The sequence below is a fragment of the Callithrix jacchus genome, chromosome 5 (genome assembly GCF_049354715.1).
Source record: "Callithrix jacchus isolate 240 chromosome 5, calJac240_pri, whole genome shotgun sequence".
Classification (NCBI taxonomy): domain Eukaryota; kingdom Metazoa; phylum Chordata; class Mammalia; order Primates; family Cebidae; genus Callithrix; species Callithrix jacchus.
In genome coordinates this window covers 96543909-96565419 of record NC_133506.1, presented here as the reverse complement: position 1 = coordinate 96565419, position 21511 = coordinate 96543909, and the positions used below count along the sequence as shown (strand labels likewise).

General features: G+C 37.6%; 1 protein-coding gene across 7 annotated transcripts in view; it reads right to left on the bottom strand.

Moving 5' to 3' along the window:
• Positions 1-21511, bottom strand: part of USP32 (ubiquitin specific peptidase 32) — a 248828-nt gene that overhangs the window by 108239 nt on the left and 119078 nt on the right. For 6 of the 7 annotated variants that reach the window (XM_035300720.3, XM_035300721.3, XM_008996980.5 and 3 more), the window contains exons 4-5: positions 15555-15673; positions 10229-10388 (exon numbers count right to left, since the gene is read on the bottom strand). In XM_035300720.3, the coding sequence (XP_035156611.2) occupies positions 10229-10388; positions 15555-15673 (279 nt within the window). Of the gene's footprint in view, positions 1-85; positions 351-10228; positions 10389-15554; positions 15674-21511 lie in introns of those variants that run through there. The other variant, XM_035300722.3, reaches the window with a different exon arrangement.

The window sequence follows — 21511 nt, the reverse complement described above, 5'->3', positions numbered from 1 at the left end:
GTAGTTACTCTTTTTATTTGAAATTCCTAAGTCACTATTAAAACTTATACTCTATTGGCTAAATAAGAATGAAATTATCACCCACCTATAGGTATAATTTTTTCTGGGTCACAACAGCAGTATACCATATTCCCAACATTCTAAGTAGTTCTTGGTCTGCACTTTGGGCCATCCTAATCAGGTCTCACCTCACCAAAGGCTCCAGCAGCAGACAACAACTCTTTAATGCCAGAAGTGAATCCTCATCCAAAAAGCCCGGCACAATATCCAAGTATTTTCATACAGTAACACATTTCTTTAACGTTTTTGAAAAACAACCTCCTCTCAGGAGCAATGACCTTCTGAGATCTACTTAAAATGGCTGTAAGCCTTACATCACTAACAGATAAGAGGATAATGAAGGAGAGGCACACAGATTTACTAGGCAGTTCATGGTCTAAGAATCACGCCGAACTGTCCCACTCCTTGTGACCCTTCTGGCTGGCCTTAACATAACTAAGTCGACAACTATCGACATTGCCACTCTAGTCCAAAAAAACCCTAAACTAATATCCTTATCTCAACTAATAAATACTAATTTAAAAAATCTCCAGTCAGCCATAAATATGTTACATACCCAAGTAAAATCCCTAACTAAAGTTACTCTTCAAAATCGTCAAAACTTAAATTTACTATTCCTCTCCCAAGGAGGTTTATATACTACTTTAAAAAAAAAAACTATTGTTTTTATACTAAACAGTCTAAAGTCATAAAAAATACTCTTCAAAGAGTTCAAAAAAATTTAAAGATGCCAAGAAAAACAGAAAAATAACATCCCATAGTACCAAAAAAGATTTAACTAGAGTCCATGACTACTAACTACTCTAGACTAAACTAACGAAACCCCTTCTCCTTCTCCTGTTAAGTTTAATCTTTAAACCCTATACACTAAACTAATTCCTTAATTTTATAAAACAACACATAAAAGTTATGTATCTCAAAACCCACTACAACCCCTTGTTAAATAGTAGGCATTTTAGTCACAATGTAGACATTTCAAAGAGAAGACGACTTGCAGCTGACTAGACTGTGCTTGGAGAAGACTATTCATGTACTACAGGATAGGGGATGGCATGCACAGATTTAAATAGTGAAAGGCTGATGAAAACTAATCAATTAAAACTAATTACATTTTAAGTTTATAGTCTGTCTCTTCAAACTCCAAAACTGTATGTATTAAGTAACTATGGACAAAATGGACAAGGAAAGTCTATTACAAGAAAAAGCAAAAATAGGTTTGAGCATTGAAAGTAGAATCAGGGGAGGAGAGGGAAGAACTGTACTAACTTATTTCAAACTTGTAATTACACAGAATGTTTATGCTCCCAAAACAGGCTTTCTGACTCTGAAGATCATCATCGAGATGTTCAGCATCATCACAAACATCATATCTGTTCTCTTGTACCTTCAGTACAAATGGCTTTAAAGATTAACTTGTCACTAATCCTGTTGACTGGGCACAGCGGCTCACACCTATAATACCAGCACTTTGGCAGTCTGTGGCACGGGAGGATTGAGACCAGCCTGGACAACATGATGAGACCCCGACTCTACAAAGAAGTTTTAGAAATTAGCCAGGTGTGGTAATAAAATGCACCTGTGGCCCCAGCTACTCAGGAAGCTGAGGCAGGAGGATCCCTTAAGCCGGGAGGTCGAGGCTGCACTGAGCCATAATTGCGCCACTGCACTTCTGTCTGGGAAGCAGATAAAAAATGTTTCAAAAAAAAAAAAAAAGAACTTTGTCTATATTTCACAAGTAATTTTACTAATAAAATCTAAAGGATTTAAATAGCCAGGCATGACGGCTCACACCTGTAATCCTAGGCCAGGAGTTTGAGGCCAGCCTGGGAAACATAGTGGGGAGGCTGAGGTTGCAGTGACCCTAGATAGGGCCACTGCACTCCAGCCTGGGCGACAGAGCCAGACCCTGTCTCAAATAATAATAATAATAATAATAATAATAATAATAATAATAATAATGTATTTAAATAGCAAATTATAATAGAAAAATACAAACATCTTGATTAAAAATTAGTTAAGATGTATTAAACCAGAAAAACTTCAACTTTGAGCTAAAGTTTGACTCTACTTCTTAATAATAGATAAGGTAACAATAGTTTGAAATTTGCACTTCAGAAAAATGCACCTGCCACGACAAAATCTAAAATCTTGGGTAAATTAAGTTTTTTGTTTGTTTGTTTTTTTTGAGACAGAGTTTCACTCTTATTGCCCAGGCTGGAGTGCAGTGGTGTGGCCTCGGCTCATTGCAACCTCTGCCTCCCAGGCTCAAGGGATTCTCCTGCCTCAGCCTCCAAGGTAGCTGGGATTACAGGTGCATGCCACCATGCCCAGCTAATTTATGTGTTTTTAGTAGAGACAGGGTTTCACCATGTTGGCCAGGCTGGTCTTGAACTCCTGACCTCGGGTGATCCGCCTCCCTCAGCCTCTCAAAGTGCTGGGATTACAGGGGTGAGCCACCACACCTGGCCAAATCAAATAAAGTTAATTATTCTAAGTCTGTATTGAATACAAATAGTTCCCCAGTTTCCTTTGCGATTTACATAAAAGAGAACAAAATATGATTAAACATGGCAGTGTGTTCAACTTACTGTGACTTCAAATTTTACTTTATACTTGTGTATGAAAAAGTAACTAAAGGCATCTGCATGCTAATATAAATGTTATTTACAAGTTAAAAGTTGTAATTCCTTTTTGTTTCCTAGACACCTTGGCTCTTTACACAAATTTAAATGGAGTTGCTGATGCTTTAAAATAAATGTCTATTTATAAATCAGTTAATAATAGTCCCTATTTTTATCACGTTTCTAAATTCCTAACACATTATTAGAACAGTTCAATGTACCAAGTATTATTTGAGAAGAAGAGCCTGCAAAGACATCAATAGTGAATTGTTTAGCCAGAATCAGAGTGAGAATTTATAGGTAATATAAATCATAGTCATCAAATTGTAAACCTAACCATGTCAGAATTTCTCAAGAAACTTAGCACTAATTATTACTTTGTGATAATGCTTTCATATAAGATCCACTAAGAAAGTGGCTGCTTGCCTGAAGCCCGTGGCAATTCACCTGTCGAATAAATTTATTGTTGGTTCTTTTTTTTTATAAATTATAAAATAAAAGTAAACAAAGTGGTAAGAAAAACACTTTCTTTCTACAGATCTGGGCAAGTTAATTTTTATACTGATCTACAGCCCTCTATTTGAAAACTGCTTGATCCCAAAACAATTATTCTCTAAAGACAGAGGGGTAAAGACCACTGACATTCACAAAGCAAAATGTTCATTAATATGAGAGGATGAATATTCATTATAAAACACATGCTGTATACCAGGCACAGGGCTGAGTACTTATAATAATAATAAACGGTATTACCTAATTTACTCCTTAAAACAGCCCTATAAGGTATATTGTATCATTATACCTGTTTTACAAAGGAGGAAAAAGAAGTTCAAAGAGATTAAATCTATTTCCCACAGCAAGAGTTAAGTGGCAGGGGTAGTCTGTGTGACACAGAGGTTGAATAACTACTAAATATTTTATCAGTGTTTCTCAAAATGCAGTTCACGGTCCATCTATATCACCATCACCCTGGATGTCTGTAAAGTACAGAGTCCTAGGGCCCACTAACTAAAAATCTTTGCCAACCAGTAACCTGCACTTTAATACTCTCTCCAAATAATTCCAATGCACAATATAGCTGGTAACTACCAATATACCATAGATTTATGGTTGATTTGAAATTTGAGAGTATTTCTCTTACAAGAAACAAGGATATTACAAAATTCAACTAAGATGCCAGCAAATAAGAATGTTATAAACAACTGAGAAAATAGCATATTTCTTCAGGCTTTTGCCATATACTACCGATTAATTTCAAGGACTACCATGGAAATCAATGGCTACATTGTAAGAGCAGATAAAATCTTACTGGCATTTAAAGCAAACTGACCCTTCAAGTGCCTAAAGTTAATGCTAATCAATGTATTTAGGTAACCAAAAGTTTTAGAAGGTAAAACTTTGCAACTTTCAACAGTTCTTTAAATGTATAAATATCATAATTCATTTCCCCCTAAAGACATAGCCTACCGTTTTGTTTTGTTTTTTTTTTTTTTTGAGATGGAGTCTTGCTCTGTCACCAGGCTGGAGTGCAGTGGCCCGATCTCAGCTCACTGCAACCTCTGCCTCCCAGGTTCAAGTGATTCTCAGCCTCAAGTAGCTGGGACTACAGGCATGCACCACCACACTCAGCTAATTTTTGCTACTTTTAGTAGAGATGGGGTTTCACCATGTTGGCCAGGATGGCCTCGATCTCTTGATCTCATGATCTGCTTGCCTCAACCTCCCAAAATGCCGTGGTTACAGGTGTAAGCCACTGCACCTGGCCAAACAGAGTTTACCCGTATGAGAACATTCCCATGCTATGAAGTTGTTAAACCTTATATAAACATGATTTATCTTGGTCCTTCTCCTTGGTATAGCTTTAGCCTTACAATCCTAAGAGGACACATACCTTCTGCTCACTTCAGAGCGAATCGAATGTTTAAATCAAGACTTAGACTGTACACTTTAAGAGGCTGAAAAGTTCAATCCAACAACATGTATTTAGCCCACTAAACCAAGAAAAACTCAGAGGAATAGGACTTGAGTCATATTCTCAAGGGGCTTGCAACTTGTGGGTGTAAACAAAGCCATTTCTAACAGACTCAGAGATAGGGCAAAAAACAAATTAATTGCTTTAATTGAAACGTAAAGTGTTGCAGAAGTAAAATATAAATGTAAACTGTTGCACACAGTAAAATAAATTAACTGAAATTAAAGAGAAATTAGCAGGCATGACAGAAAAGGCAGCATCTGAATTGCTCTTTGATGACAAAGAATTATCTCAATTGTCAAGGGCTGAAAGATGAGGTACATTCTTAAATGAAGGAAGATTAGGAGTAATATATATAGGGTAGCTATAAAATAAAAGTTCATAGTGTTGTCATGGTATATTGACCAGTGCTCTGCAGTTGAAGCAAATAACACATGTGAGGAGAAATGAGCATGGAAAATTTAAGTCAAGGATAGGAAACTAGGAGACTCTGAAGCCATGTTAAGGAATTTGTTAAATTTCTGAACAGAGAAATAAAGTAATTAAAAGAAATTTAAGGTGAATTAAAAATATATAAAAAGCATTGCCCTTCACCCTTTTGTATCATTGAGAGGCAGTAAGACAAGTAAGATAAGAAACTTGTAATGATGGCAGCAAGAGAGAAAGATGCAAGAAATATGGCTGAGTTAAGATGAATAGGATCTAATATAAAGCTTGATAAGGAAAAGTCAAAGGTGAGTCAAGTTAGACACTAGAATTACAAATACTATCAACCAGGATACAAAACGCAGGAGGAAGAACATGTTTGCCTTTTTTAAAATTACACCGTTAGGTGGATTAAGGCAGGGAAAGAGAAATTTGGCTTTAGATACGAGATTTAGGTGCTAGAAAATATAACCAAGAGGCATTTATTAAAATGAATCTGCAGTTTCAGAAATACCTCAAGAGCAGTAAAGTTCATCTAGGTATCACCTGCAAAGATAGGATGGATAGGTGAAGCATGGAAATGGCTATGATGAAGCAAAGCATGTACATCATCCAAGAACAAAAAAGAGTGAAGGGCTGATCCGGTGGAAATAACTTATATTTTAAGTAGGAGGTGGCCAGGCACGGTGGCTCATGCCTGTAATCCCAGCACTTTCGGAGGCCGAGGAATCTGAGGTGGGTGGATCATCTGAGGTCGGGAGTTTCCAGGAGAAACCCCGTCTCTACTAAAAATACAAAAAAAAATTAGCCGCGGGTGGTGGTGAATGCCTGTAACCCCAGCTACTCGAGAGGCTGAGGCAGGAGAATCGCTTGAACCTGGGCGGAGGAGGTTGCAGTGAGCCGAGTTCATGCCATTGTACTCCAGCCTGGGTGACAAGAGTGAAACTGTCTCCAAAAAAAAAAAAAGAAAAAAAAAGGAGGTGGTAAAAGGCTCGTAAGAAATAACAAGAATATTAGGAAACTACAATGTTTCAAAAGCCAAAGGAGGAGTCTGAAGAAAACTGAATGGCCAACAATGTTAAAATGCTGCAGAGATGTTGGGAACACATGAAACTAAAAAGAAAACAATCATTAGAAATTAGAAGGTCATTATTTGTAGGTGAAACAATGAAGCTACAGGAATATTTGTTTCAAATAATTCAGTATTTTTTTTTTTTTTTGAGACAGAGTCTCATTCTGTCACCCAGGCTAGAGTGCAGTGGCGGGATCTCGGCTCACTGCAACCTCGGCCTCCCGGTTTAAGCAATTCTTCTACTTAAGCCTCCCGAGTAGCTGGGATTACAGGCACCTACCACCATGCCCGGCTAATTTTTGTATTTTAGTACAGACTGGGTTTCATTGTGTTGGTCAGGCTAGTCTCAAACTCCTGACCTCCACCCGCCTCGGCCTCCCAGTGCTGGGATTACAGGCATGAGCCACCATGCTTGGCCTAATTCAAGATTTTTTAACAAGGCAAAAGTATTTTTAACTTTTAAACACTATTAAAAATCCAAAAAACTTCCCAATTAATAAAAAGGTAAATAGAAAAGATTATTTTCAAATAAAATGGAGCGAATTTTAACATATTGAAAATTATTTGACTTATAAATAAGTTTGCTTTCTCTAATAATACGGTGCTTCAAAAACAGACAATAAGCAGCTTCCACTTTCAAAGTAAATTTTTAAGACTAGCTCCTTGACCAAATTTTTTAGATTCCTTTAAGCTCACTTCTACTAAGTTTCATTCTTGCTCCCCTTCCTGTCATTGGTCTGTCATAGGCCAGTTTTGGATAAGAATCCAGCAATAGTCATTCCCCTCATCTTGGACTGCCTTAGCAAGAATCCCCTACCGTTGACGTCTCCTCTTAGCAATTTTTCTCTCCACTGACCACCTCACCTTAATCCTTGGCTATAAATCCCCACTTGTCCTTGTTTATAGTGAGACTTGAGCTGATCTCTCTCCCCTACTGCGATACCCTTAATTGGAATAGTCTTGAAAAATGTTTTCCTCACTGTTTTAACAAAAAGCAGAATCATTTTTTCTTTAACACAACACGGCATTTAAGGAAAGCGGTCAATCACACTCTTGACAATATTAACAGAAAAATAATTTACCATACAATCACAAATAAAAGTGAAAGTTCAACAGAATATCCATATGACAATTTAAATATGAAGGTAAGTTAGAGTTTATGCAGTGAGTATAAAAAGGTTCCCTCAATATTTTAATCAAAATAATTTTTTAAAAAGGCTTTCCTATTTAAAACAAAGACAAGGGCACTGAAAAGTAGTAGAATCAAGCTCAGTGCCTATTCAAGCCAGAACTTATCAGTCAGAACTTTTAATAACAACAGAATGAAAACAGGAAAAAGTCACTGGTATGTAATTAGTAGTTAAATCATATAAAAGAATAGGAACAAATAGCTCCTGACACCCCAATTCCTCTATTCAGTCAACAAATACTTATTTAGGCTTGGCGTGGGGCAGAGGTAAGACAGAATATCTCCTATAAATTAGAAGACACGACATGTACAAATAAGCAGAATGCCACAGTTATAATACAAAGATGAATGGGATACATTCATTGAGGAAGGGTACAAGTAAGGTGTTATCAGAGTTCAGAGGAATGAGAGATAATTTCTGATAAGAAAGATTTCATAAAACAAAAAAGGGTATGTGATTTAAGTCTTCATGGATGATTGTTAGGATTTAACAGATAGAAGCAAAGGAGAAGGCATTTCAGTGATAGAAAAAAGGATAAGGAAAAGCAGGCCAGGCATGGTGGCTCATGCCTGTAATTCCAGCACTTTGGGAGGTTGAGGCGGGCGGATCACCTGAGGTCAAGAGTTCAAGACCAGCCTGGCCAACATGGTGAAACCCGTTTCTACTAAAAATACAAAAATTAACCAGGCATGGTGGTGCATGCCTGTAATCACAGCTACATGGAAGGCTGAGGCAGGAGAATCACTTGAATCCTGGAGCCGGAGGCTGCAGTAAGCTGAGATCACACCACTGCATTCTAGCCTGGGCAAAAAAGAATAAGACTCGGTCTCAAAAAAAAAAAAGAAAGAAATGCAGTGTATCGGTATTAACAGTTTTCTGTTTCCAACAGAAAGAAGAACAGTAGAAATTAACACTTAGGCCTGTGTAGTGAATTGAATTCTGTCTCCTAAACATTCATGATTATCTGGAACCTCAGAATATGACCTTATTTGGATACAGGGTCTTTTCGGATATAATGATATATCCGAATAATAATATAATCCAATTAAGGATCTTGAAGTAAAATTATCCTGGATTTAGCCCAGGCGCTGAATCCAAAGAGGAAAGGACACAGAAACACACAGAGAAGGCCATGTGAAGACAGAGTTGCAAAGAATGGGAGATGCTGCCACAAACCAAGGAATGCTTGGGGTCACCAAAAATGGAAGAGGCAAAGAATAATTGTTCTCTAGGGACTGAGGCAGAGCAGGAAGCACCTTTTGAGTGGCTGAAGGAAAATCCAGGCATCTAGCCAGCCCTGAGAAGTAAGTAACTTATTACGCCAGGAAGTAATAGCAGCCTAAAAGAAGATGTTTAATTTCCCTATAACAACTAAAGATAACATCTTAATATGTGTCCCTAAGTTGTCATTCAGAAGCACAGACCCCCCAATCAAGGACCCCCACTGAGCTGATCAGACCTTAAGACTACAGGGGAACTAAAGACTGAATGCTTACCATCCTTCTTTGTTCTAAATTTCTTCCCCGGCCTGGTGCGATGGCTCATGCCTATAATCCTAGCACTTTGAAGGCCAAGGCAGGACGATCACTTGAGGTCAGAAGTTTGAAACCAGCCTAGCCAACAGTTTTAACCCTTCTTTGCTAAAAATACAAAATAATTAGCCAGCCGTGGTGGCAGGCGCCTGTAATACCAGCTACTCAAGAGGCTGAGACTGAAGAATCACTTGAACCTGGGAGGCGGAGGTTGTCGTGAGCTGAGATCATGTCATTGCACTCCAGCCTGGGCGACAGAGCAATACTCCATCTCAAATTAATTAATTAATTAAAATAAAATAAATAAATTTCTTCCTGAGGGGCCTGGAGGGAGTCACACCCATGAGCCAGTTAATGTTCTTTCCTGCTGACCTCAAATTTTAAAAAGATGCCTCTCTTCCTTAACCAATTGCAAATGAGAAAATCTTTTAATCTGTCTGCCTACCTATGACCTGTAAGCTCCTCCTTCAAGATATCCTACCCCTTTAGGCCAAAACCAATGAGTATCCTCCATGTATTGATTTACGATTTTTCCCTGTAGCTTCTATATTCCTGAAACTTACCCTTGCCTTACCCGCGAGCCTTAGGGAGGTCAGGCTTTGAGCATTTATCTGCCTGGTCCACTTTGCTTGATGCCCTATAAATAAGCATCTTCCTTTCTACTGCTACAAAAACTCTGGTGTAGATATCTGCTTTTACTGAGCCAGGTAAGCAGACTCCATTCTGGTTCTATAACAGGACTTCAGAGGGAACACATCCCTATAAACATCTTAATTTCAGCTGATAAAAACTAAGAGTAAATGTCTTATTTCAGTTTATGAATTGTGGTAATTTGTTACAGCAACCCTAGGAAACTAATACAGCTTGGATAAGGACAGTTCACAGAGGGCTATATTTTCCATGCTGCAGCATTTCTTTTTATTGCATTTTGAAAAAACAAAACACTGACCAAAAAAAAAAAATTTCTCAGCTGGGCACAGCAACTCACAACTGTAATCCCAGCACTTTGGGAAACTGAGGTGGGAAGATAACTTGAGCCCAGGAGTTCAAGATCAGTATAGGCAACATAGACCCTGCAGTCTCTGCAAAAGAGAAAAAAGTTAGCCCGGCATGGTGGCGAGTGCAGCTGCTTGGGAGGATGAGGTGCGAGGATTGCTTGAGCCTCCTAGGTCAAGGCTGCCATAAGCCACAATCGTGCCACTGCACTGCAGCCTGGGACAGAGCAAGATCCTAACTCAAAAAAATAAAAAAATTTTAAAATTTAAAGAAATTTCTCCCTTATAAGCATATTCTCATATTACCAGCCAATTATATATAAAAAGGCAAACAGAAAACAATGAAATATCATTACTTACAATGTGTGACTCCAGCCAGAGTTTGGTAGAAAGTAGGAGTATCACTATCATCAGTAAGGGTAACATACACACCTCCAGAGAGAAGCCATCGAGAGAAGGTAAAGGCATCTTTGTTTAGAAAAAGCCAATTTCTAAACTTTTCATAGTTTACCTTTTCACCCTAAAATTAAAACAAGAAAACATAAGTTTAGTGAAATTTTAAGTTATCTTAACTACAACGTGCACAACCTGAAATTTATAATTAGTTTTCATTTACCTTTCTACTATCTACAAAGGAACAATTATCTGGTAACACTGTAAGGGCATTATATATTTGGAAATCAAACGGTTTTCAAAAATAACTGTACTTCATAACTTCTACTTGCATAAAACCGGTATATTTAATTACAAATTATTTCATCAGTTCAGTAAAGCAGTACACTGCCAATAAGCCATATTTTGTTTGCTAAAGTACACCCCCAAATCAGTAAACTGAATTTCTTTAAACATTTAATAAATCCAATTTTTCACTTGCCTTATCCCTCTTCTTTAGCACTCTTCAACCTGCTGGAGTTACTGTATTTTAATTAAATCTGTGTGGAATTAAAATATTATTTAAATTTCATTTGTAAATTAAAAACAACTAGCCAGGAGTCCTTCTACAGTGGACAATCAGGATCCCAGAAGGCATCAACATGACATTCAGACATGTTGCAGGGACATATGAGGACACTGCCAACATATTTAGAGATGAGAGCTCCTACCCATATTCCTTCTGTATCCCATGTTTAGTCTAGAAAGAAGCTTAGTAGTATAAATTCTACAAGCTGATGCACATTTTTACATACATTAACATCTCTGACATTGGGGTAAGTCTTAAAATCAATAGCATCCCTCAATTGTAATTTCTTAGTGGTTGCGATATTGTTAAATATATATTTGGTCTTCATCTCTTTTTCTGGCATACAACTCCTAAAATTCTTGTGATCTCCAAGGTGATAAATGACTCTGTACACTAATGAATTGACCCAAGGCTGGGTGGGGGGCGGCTAGACAGATAGCCTCAGGATGGGGGCTGGCCACTGGAGAAAAACAATGATTAGAGGGTTGGGACTTTCAACTCCACTCCTAACCTCTAGGGAGGGGAGAGGGCTAAAAGTTGAGCTGACTACTAATGGCCAATGATTTAATCAATCATGATTAACTAGTGAAGATGTCTAGGGGGCAGTTTTACAGAACTAATCCCTTAACCTGTGGGATCCAATGCTATCACCAGGTAGACCTTTTGGACCTTTCTACCACCTTCACATATAGCTAATACTAAGTGTTAACAATATCCTAAGAACTACTCTATAATTTAATCTTCAAAGCACTCTCTACAGAAGACACTATTAACCCCATTTTACACATGAAAAAAATAAGAAACCAAAAGGCTAAGGAATTTGCCCACTGTTAGACAGTGAAAGAAAGAGGACTGAACTTAGGTAGTCCAGGCTCCAAAGTTACTACGCTGCCTGGCTGAGTGAGTGAAATACAAAATAATCTCTGAAATTCACTTGCCCATTGGGAATCATTCCATATAACTGTAGTCCAGAAATCCCACTGTCAAATTTGAGTCATGAATCTCTTCTAAAAAGGGAAGAATGGTGTAAAATATAAATTTCCATTTTAAGAGTCAATAACCTAAAAAAAGTCAGTAGGAAAAAACTTCATACAACACCTAGGTAGATTCCTTTATAACTGCATCTGACAAGGCTAATAAAAGCACAAGACAGAAAAAGCTGCAACCCCTATCACTTAAATCTAAGTGTGAGGTCTTTATATTTTAGCTAAAGTGCTTCTCTCCTTCTCTCTCTCTCTCTCTCTCTCTCTCTCTCTCTCTCTTTCTCTCTCTCTGTGTGTGTGTGTGTGTGTGTGTGTGTGTGTGTGTGTGTAAATACAAAGACAACACAAAGCATTGTTATCGAAGGTTAACCTATTCTAATATAAATACTTGGAAGGCAAAGTTCTGCATGCAATCATCAGACACACTACTCAGATATTAGAGCAGGCAAATAAATCAAATAGTTGAATCAGATACCATTAGCCCATTTACAATGTTGGTTTTATACCAACTAGAGGCATCTAATAATTCAAATAGCCACAGCCACATATACGAGCCTCACGTTTCTTTCATCTTTTCTACTCTAAAGATCTATTCATTAAAGACACCACCAACTCAGACATTAACTACCATAGTCTTATGACATCTTTATTATAGTAACTTCCTCTTCCCATAATTGAAAATTTAAGCATTCCACTCTTCCCATCACAATTTCCTCTTATAAGTACATTCCATCTAGTATCCTGACACCAGCAATTTTTTTAACTCCACAGGACCTACACCAATGACCTACCTGCAGGTCACCAAATTTAATGATCACTTCTCAGTGATCAAAGCTCAACTCACTAGATCTTTCAGTGTATTTGACATAGTTGAGTTCTCTTTCCTTTTTGAAACATTGTCCTCAGTTGGCTTCCAGGACACTATTCTCTTTTATTGATCCTCTTTTCTTGCAGGCCATTTCTTAATCTCCTGTTTTGAGTCCTCTTCATCTCTCCAAACTTTAAACTCATCTAGGACTCATTCTTCCAATCCGTTTTCTATCTAAACTTACTCCTAGATGATCTCATCCTTACCTGTAAGCCAACAACAAATCCTTTCCCTTCAGCAACAGATTTATGTATAAAAAGTCACATCTGACAACTCCACTTGAGTGTCTAATAGGATCCTCAAGTCTAATTACATCTTTCTTGATATCCAACCTCCAAACCTACTTCTCCATTACTCTTAGCCATCTCCATTAGTGGTAACTCCACTCATTTACTGAATCAGGCTAAACACTAATCATCTTCACTCTACTCTCTATCGTAGTCCATAATCAATACAAGAAAACATTCTAGGCCAACTCTACCTTTGAAATAAATGCAGAATCTAAAAACTTCTCATAACCTCAACCTCACTGCTACACCATGATCTAAATGACCATCCTCAAACGTGGATTATTCAGATACCTCAATTGGACTCGGTTCAGCCTACTTCCCACATAAGATCTAAACTGATCATGTGTATTAAAAAAAAAAACTCATATTTTATTACTTCTCTACTCAAAACCCTCCAGTGGTTTCCATCTCACTCAGGGTAAGTCAAAGGACTCACATTGTCCTATAGGGCAACATATAATCTGCCCCCCACCCCACTATCTAATAATCTCTATAACTTCATTTTCTACCATTCCGCTTTCACATCATTCCAACTAAATTGGCCTTTTTATTGTTCCTTGGACATACCAAGCACACCTGTAACTCAAGGCCTTTGCTATATTCTCTTGATAAAAGTGGTTCCCCCAGATATCTTCATGGTTTTCTTTCTCACTTACTCAAGTATTACTTTATCTGACAGACTTAACCATTCTATATAAAATAACAACATTCAGGCGGGGCAGCACAGTGGCTCACGCCTGTAATCCCAGCACTTTGGGAGGCCAAGGTGGGTGGATCACTTGAGGTCAGGAGCTCAAGATCAGCCTGCCCAATATAGTTAAACCCCGTCTCTACTAAAATTACAAAAATTAGCCAGCCATGGTGGTGCATGCCTGTAGTCCCAGCTACATGGGAGGCTGAGGCAGAAGAATCGCTAGAACCTGGAAGGCGGAGGTTGCAGGGAGCCAAGATGGCATCATTGCACTCCAGCCTGGGCAACAGAACAAGATTCTGGCTCAAAAACTAACTAACTAAATAAAATAACAACATTCAGATGCCTTTTCTCTATCACCACCTTTTCCCCTTATTCTACTTTATTTTCCCCTATAGCACTAATTATCAGCTAATACATGTGCCTGCTACTGTGCTTAAATTTTGAGAGAACTGAGTGGCCAACCATACTTTGCTTCCATCTACAAAATGAAAATGTCTGCATAAACCTTATTAAAATGAAAAAATATGCATACTTCCTGAAAAAGAACAGAGAATATTAATGTTTTGGACATCTATATCAAAAATCCAATCAATCAGGTTTGCTAGATTATCCTTTTTTCTTACAAGTAAATTTTTATTACGGGCAAAAAACAAACAAACAAACCATAGCTCAGTTTGTCCTGAAGTAGTAAAATACTATCACAGCAAATTCCAGTCAATGTCACAACCAAAAACACAGGAAGCTCATCCTTTTGCAGCTGACACTGCAAGGTGCTGGATAAAATATAACACCATAACCACCACCAAAAACTGTAGAGCTAAGCTCAAAAGCGAGAAAGAGATAACACCAGGTGCTATCAACACAGGAGACATTCAAAACCAGAGTGGTAAGAAACTAGTGATAGACAGTCCAAAGATATAATCAGAACCAGATACATGCATATGGCTGAAATATGAACAATCAATGTCTATAGAGTCATGAAGGTGCAGCTATGCTCCCTGAATAAAACAAAGAACAGCGAAGGACTGTCATACTGGTAAAATAGAATTGTGTCAAAAAGCCACCCATAAGAAATTGGGCAGCACTGAGTGCTGCATGAAATAATCAGAATTTCTAAAAGGATTTTTACTCTACAAGCACTAAGGACTTTTCATATACTAGCAGACCTCTGAAAAGAAAAATAAAATAATTCTCTCTGTTAAAGATTGTTGAATTGTTTCTATTGTTTAATTTTTCTATGAAGACACAATGAAAATATATTATCTTTGAAAACAGAAAAAAATGACTTTTTCTCCCCTCTGGTAGAGTTGGGGTATTGCTACATTGTCCAGGCTGGTCTTGAATTCCTGGGCTCAAGAGATCTTACCTGGGCCACTCAAAGTCCTTGGATTAGAGGTGTGAGCCACCTTGCCTGCCCAAAGATGACAATTTTTTAACACAAACATTTCACTATGCAAATCAAGTAGGGGAAATAAATGAGAAACTAGGCCTTGATAAAACAGGTCACAGATGGCTCAAAGCTAATGAATGAATGATATCCATGATAAAAAGCAATGACACTACAACATGAGCACTGTTTCAGGTTTCTGCAGGAGTGTGTGTGTGTGTGTGTGTGTGTGTACTGGTATGTTAGTGTGAGTATATAGGATTGTATTTCATTATACTCTTAGTATGAATAGTTGCCTTTACAATAGAATTGAAAATTTTCAGATTCACAAATATACCAGTAATGAATCATGGATAGCACATAAATAGAAACATCAGTAAATCTAAAAATGCCAGGAGTAATCTGCACATAAACATCTATTTGTCATACTTAAAACATATTATACAACTAAGAGTTAATACTTTGTCAACAAAAAGGGATAAAATGTAAATCTTTAAATATACCTCTGAGAAACACTTCCTGAGCGTATCTGGGACTTTACCATCCACCACATGGAGCATTCTTTCCATTTCTTCCCGTATAACATAGTTCCCAGATTCACTTGAAAAAAGACTAAAAATGTCTAAGAGAAAGAAAGATAGAATAAATTAATCTTAACAAAGATCAATATACCTTGGTGGAAGTAGGGAAAAAGAGAAAGCTACAATAACTAAGTGATTACTAGGGCCAAGCACTTTATACATATAATTTAGTTTATTCCTTAAAATTATCCAGCAACCAAAATTTTAAACAGCAGTGTAATATCTTTTCAAACATGCCAAATTTGCAAAAATCTTTAGGTATAACAAACAATATGAAGTGTCAGCAAAGACTAGGAGAAACAGGGCCTCTTACACACTCTTAACAGGAGCATAAATTATTGCAACCACTTTTATGAATAATTTGGCAAAACCTAGTAAAGGTCAAGAGGTATGCCAGAAACTCCACTTCCATCTTTGAAAAACTCTGATACCTATGTACAAAATACATGATGTTCACTGAAGTACTGTTTGTAAGAGCAAAAATCAGACAACAGAGATAAATGTCTATCAACAAGAGAACAGGTAAAATGAGATACCCATAATGAAATACTATACAGAAGTTAGTGTTTTTTTTTTTAAAGTAAGTGTTTTGAAATGGATAAATATTAAAAAATATGGCAAATGGCAAAACCATCTGTATAGTACAGTAGTACCCACTTATCCAAGGTTTTCCTTTCCAAGGTTTCAGTCACATATGGTTAGCAGAGGTCCAAAAATATTAAATGGAAATTTTCAGAAATGAACAATACATAAACTTTAAATTGCACACTGTTTTGAGTAATATAAAATCTCTTGCCTCCCTCTTTATCCTACCTGGGACCTGAATGATCCTATTGTCCAGTGTATCCCCATGTTACTCGCCTGACAGTCACTTAGCGGTCATTTGTTATCAGACTTACAGATCACAAGAAGGGTGAGTATAGTACAATAAGGTATTTTAAGAGAGAGAGAGTGACCATATTCACATAACTTTTATTAGAGCATATTTTTATAATAGTACTATCTTACTGTTATTTTTGTTAATACCTTTCTGTGTTAATATCTTAAAGTTTAATTTTTAAATTAAGCTTTATTATAGATACGTATGTATAGGAAAAAATGGTATATATGGGGTTTGGGACTATCTGTGGTTTCAGACATCCACTGGGAGGATCTTGGACATATCCCAGGGGAAACTAATATGTACCATTTATTTAAAACTTTAAACCTGCAAAGAAACTGGCAATGTTTAAGGACACATAAACATGTTATAAATGTATAAAAAGCAGCATGAGGAATGAAAGATCACCAAATTCAGGAAAGTGGTAACCTTTGTAAAGGGAAGAAGAGAATGGGATCATGAAGGGATACAAAGAGAACCTCACCTTAGTTGTAATATTTTTTTTAAATGGAATCAGGGACAAATGATACAATGTTAAGAAATAGTAAAGCTAGGTGAGGTACGTATTATATACATATATATTTGAAATATTGTTGTTATAGGCTGAACTATATCCCCCTAAACATATAATCAAGTCCTAACCTTGAAGTACCTGTGCCTGTGAGATTATGTGGAAAGAGTCCTTGCAGATGTAATCAAGTGAAGATGAGGTCATTAGGGTGGGACCCAATATAATATGACTGGTGCCCTTATAAGAATAAAAGATAACCACAAACAGAAAAAAGCTATGTGATAAGAGAGGCAGGGATTAGAATGATAGCTGCAGGCCAAGGAACCCCAAGGATTGTCAGTCATCACGAGAAGCAAGAGAGAATTTTCCCTACCTGGGAAATCTTTCCCAGGTTTCAGAGAAAGCATGGCCCTGCTGACACTTTGATTTTGAACTTCTAGCCTTTATAACTGTGAGATAATAAATATCTGTTGTTTTAAGCTACCCAGTTTGTGGTGCTTTGTTAAGGCAGCCCTAGAAAACAAATACGATCATATTTTAAAAATGAAGAAACTTTAAAAATATATGTTTGTGACTTAAAAAATTGTTACCAGCTATACCTCAGTATCCATAGGGGATTAGTTACAGAACCCCCAAAGGCACCAAAATCTGAAGGTGCTCAAGCCTCATATAAAATGGCATGGTATTTGCACATGAAAAATCCTAAGCACCCCAACCAACTGAACAGACTCTCTCTCTTGGCCAAAGGGATCCCAGAAAATCCTTAAAAACAGAGATACTGGTCATGAGGGGATGGGCAGTCAGACACATCTCATTATCCCAATCCCTTTTGCAGTTTAGATGCAACAACTAACCAGCATTAATGTTAAAATAAACATCATAAGACTGACAGACTTTGTGGCAAAAAGATACCAAGTTGTAAACAAGACCTAACGCTATGCCAGGCATAGCGTTACATACATACAGGTACATGTATGACTTACATGTACCCCCACACTTACAAACTGCCGGGTGTGGTGGCTCACATATGTAATCCCAGCACTTTGGGATGCCAAGATGAGAGAATCAGTTGTGACCAGGAGTTCAAGACCAGCATGGGCAACATAATGACACCTCTATCTCTACAAAAAATTTAAAAATTAGCTGGGCATCGTGACACATGCCTATAGCCCCAGCTACTCAGGAGGCTGAAACAGGAAGATCGCTTGAGCCCAAGGCTGCAGTGAGCTATCTTGCCACTGCACTGCAGACTGGGAGACAAGATGAAACTTCATCTCAATCAACCCACCAATAAAGAATAAACTATGTTCTAACTGCTACAAGGTTTTTCTTTTCCTTTCCTTTTTTTTTTTTGAGACAGAGTCTTGCCCTGTTGCCCAGGCTGGAGTGCAGTAGCATAATCTTGGCTCACTGCAACTTCCACCTCCTGGGTTCAAGCAATTCTCCTGTCTCAGCCTCCCTAGTAGCTGGGACTACAGTTGCATACAATCATGCTCAGCTAATTTTTGTATTTTCAGAAATATTGGTCAGACTGGTCTTGAACTCCTGGCCTCAGGTGATCCACCTGTCTCAGCCTCCCAAAGTGCTGGGATTACAGGCATAAGCTACCGCACCCAGCCATTTTTCTTTTTCTCTATCAGTTTTTCAATAAGCACTGGCCTTGAGATAAGCAATACTGAAACAAATGCAGCTCATTCACCACCAAATGCTAACTAACTGACTCCCATTCCACAAGCTATAGCTACAGCTTTGATTGGACAAGGGTTATTTCAGTAACTATCAAAATGGTCACCTTGAAGGCTATAACCCTTTATAAGAAATAAAGTCTCCTTTCTAAATTTATAGATATCATAATTTTTTTCAGTTGATACATTAACCTACCCATATCCTCCCATTATTTTAAATCATCCTTAGGTTATTTATAATACCTAAAACAATGTGAATGCTCTCGAAATAGGTGTTATATTGTATTGTTTTTTTATTTCTATTATTTTATTTGTATTATTTGTATGAACCTTAAGTTCCTGGCCTCAAAAAGATCCTCCTGCCTCAGCATCCCAAATAACTAGGATTACAGGCATGCTCTAGCATACCAGCCCTGTATTTTTAATTGTTGCTGCCTGGGGCCAATTTATGTTTCTGCTGGTAGAGAAATGGTGCTTTGGAAAAACCAAAATCACAATTATATTCTAATACATAAAACTGAGTTTACTGATACATTCGTTATATTGATTATGGTAATAGTTTAGTGGGCATATCACATGTGTCAAAACATATAAAAATATATGACTATGTATGATGGCTCAAGTCCGTAATCCTAGTACTCTGGAAGGCAGAGGCAGGAGGATCACTTGAGGCCAGGAGTTTGAGTCCAGCCTCGGCAACCTAGAAAGACCCTATCTCTAAAAAAATAAGATAAAGTAGCTAGGCATGGTGGCATGCACCTATAGTCCTAGCTATGTGGGAGGCTGAGGTAGGAGGATTACTTGAGCCCAGGAGTTAAGGGCTACAGTGAGCTATGACTGTGCCACTACACTCCAGCCTGGGCTACACAGTGAAGCTATCTCCTCTGTCCCCAATCCTCTCCAAAAAAAACCAAAAAAACACATATCAAAATATATACTTTATTTATGTGCTTATTAGTGTATGATAATTATACCTCAATACTTTTGTAAAAAATGATTTCATCATTCATGATTTTGTGCTGCTAAAATAGAATATTATAGACCTAGCAATTTATTATAATAAAAAGAGATTTATTTCTCACAATTCTAGAGGCTAAGAAGTCCAAGGTTGGTGGGGCATGGTGGCTCACACCTGTAATCCCAGCACTTTGGGAGGCCAAGACAGGCAGATCACAAAGTCAAGAGATCAAGACCTTTCTGGACAAAATGGTGAAACACCATCTCTACTAAAAATACAAAAATTAGCTGGGTGTGGTGGCATGAGCCTGTAGTCCTAGGAACTCAGGAGGCCGAGGTAGGAGAATCACTTGAACCTGGGAGGCAGAGGTTGCAGTGAGCCAATTGTGTCACTGCACTCCAGCGTGGCGACAGAGCAAGACTCCAACTCAAAAAAAAAAAAGAAGTCCAAGGTCAAGGGACCTGCATCTGGCAAGGACCTTTTTGCTCTTCCATCATCCCATAGTCGAAAGCATAAGAGCAAGAGAACACATGCAAGAGGGAGAGAGAAAAAGGCTGAACTCTTCCTTTATAAGGATGCCATTCACTGGATAAGAAGCTCACTCCTGAGATAACAGCATTAATTCATTCATGGGTGTGGACCCCTCATGACCTTATCATCTCTTAAAGGTCCCACCTCTCAACACTGTTGTACTGGGGATTAAGTTTCCACACATGAACTTTGGGTGATGTGTTCAAACCACAGCAAGAATTAAAAATAATGTCTAGATTCAGGAATAGGAGTGGATTCTGAGAGATTTAGAAGCAGTCCCAGGGCAGTATCTTAGTCTGCTGAGGCTGCTGTAACAAAATACCATAAACTAGATGCTTATAAATAACAAATTTATTTCTTACAGTTGAAGAGGCTAGGAAGTACACCATCAATTTGGTATCTACTGAGGGACCACTTCCTAGTTCAGAGACAGCCATCTTCTTATTGTAGCCTCACATGGGGGAAAATGTAAAGGGTCTCTCCAGGGCCTTTTTTATTAGGGCATTTAATCCCACTAATAAGATATTTATGACTAACCCTCATGACCTAATCATCTCCCAAAGGCCCCATCTCCTCATACAATCACCTTGGTGGTTAGGCTTTCAACAAACCAATTTTGAGGGAGACACAAACGTTCAAACCATAGTAGGCAGATTAGAAAAAAACAAAGGAAGAAAGAAAGACCCAGCATATGGTGGTCAAGAATAAAACCATAGGAATTTTGGGAACAAAATGATACATTCTGTGTAACACTAACAGTTTCCATACTTCCCCTGGGAAATCTTCAATAAAATTTACAATGTTTATGAATGCTTTTGGTAAGAGCAGATGTGCCTTTGGGGAAGTCAAAGAAAAGAATGAGGGGACAGAAGATCTTATAAACAATTAAACGGGTGAATTTTTTTAAAGTAAATAAATCTATATGCTATGAAACACAGAAGGACACTAATCAACTAAGATTATCTTCCCTTTCAAATGTAGGGGAGGAAATGTCACTCTCATTATAGCACTTCCCGGATCAGCAGGATTTAAAGTTAATGAATGAGGTGTCACTATTTTCTGTGCTTAGATAATTCGCCTAATAAAATTAATTTCTGAAGTTAAAATTAAAAGTAAAACATAAAAAAAATTAAACCTTTTACTAAGAATGTATACGAAATATTATCAAGTAAGTAAGCTTTGGTTTTGTTTGTGAAACAAAGAATAGACTACTACGTCTATATCATTAGAATTTTTAAAAAATAAGTTATATTGGGACATAATTCACATCCCATAAAATTCACCCTTTTAAAGTAAACAATTCAGGGTTGGGCG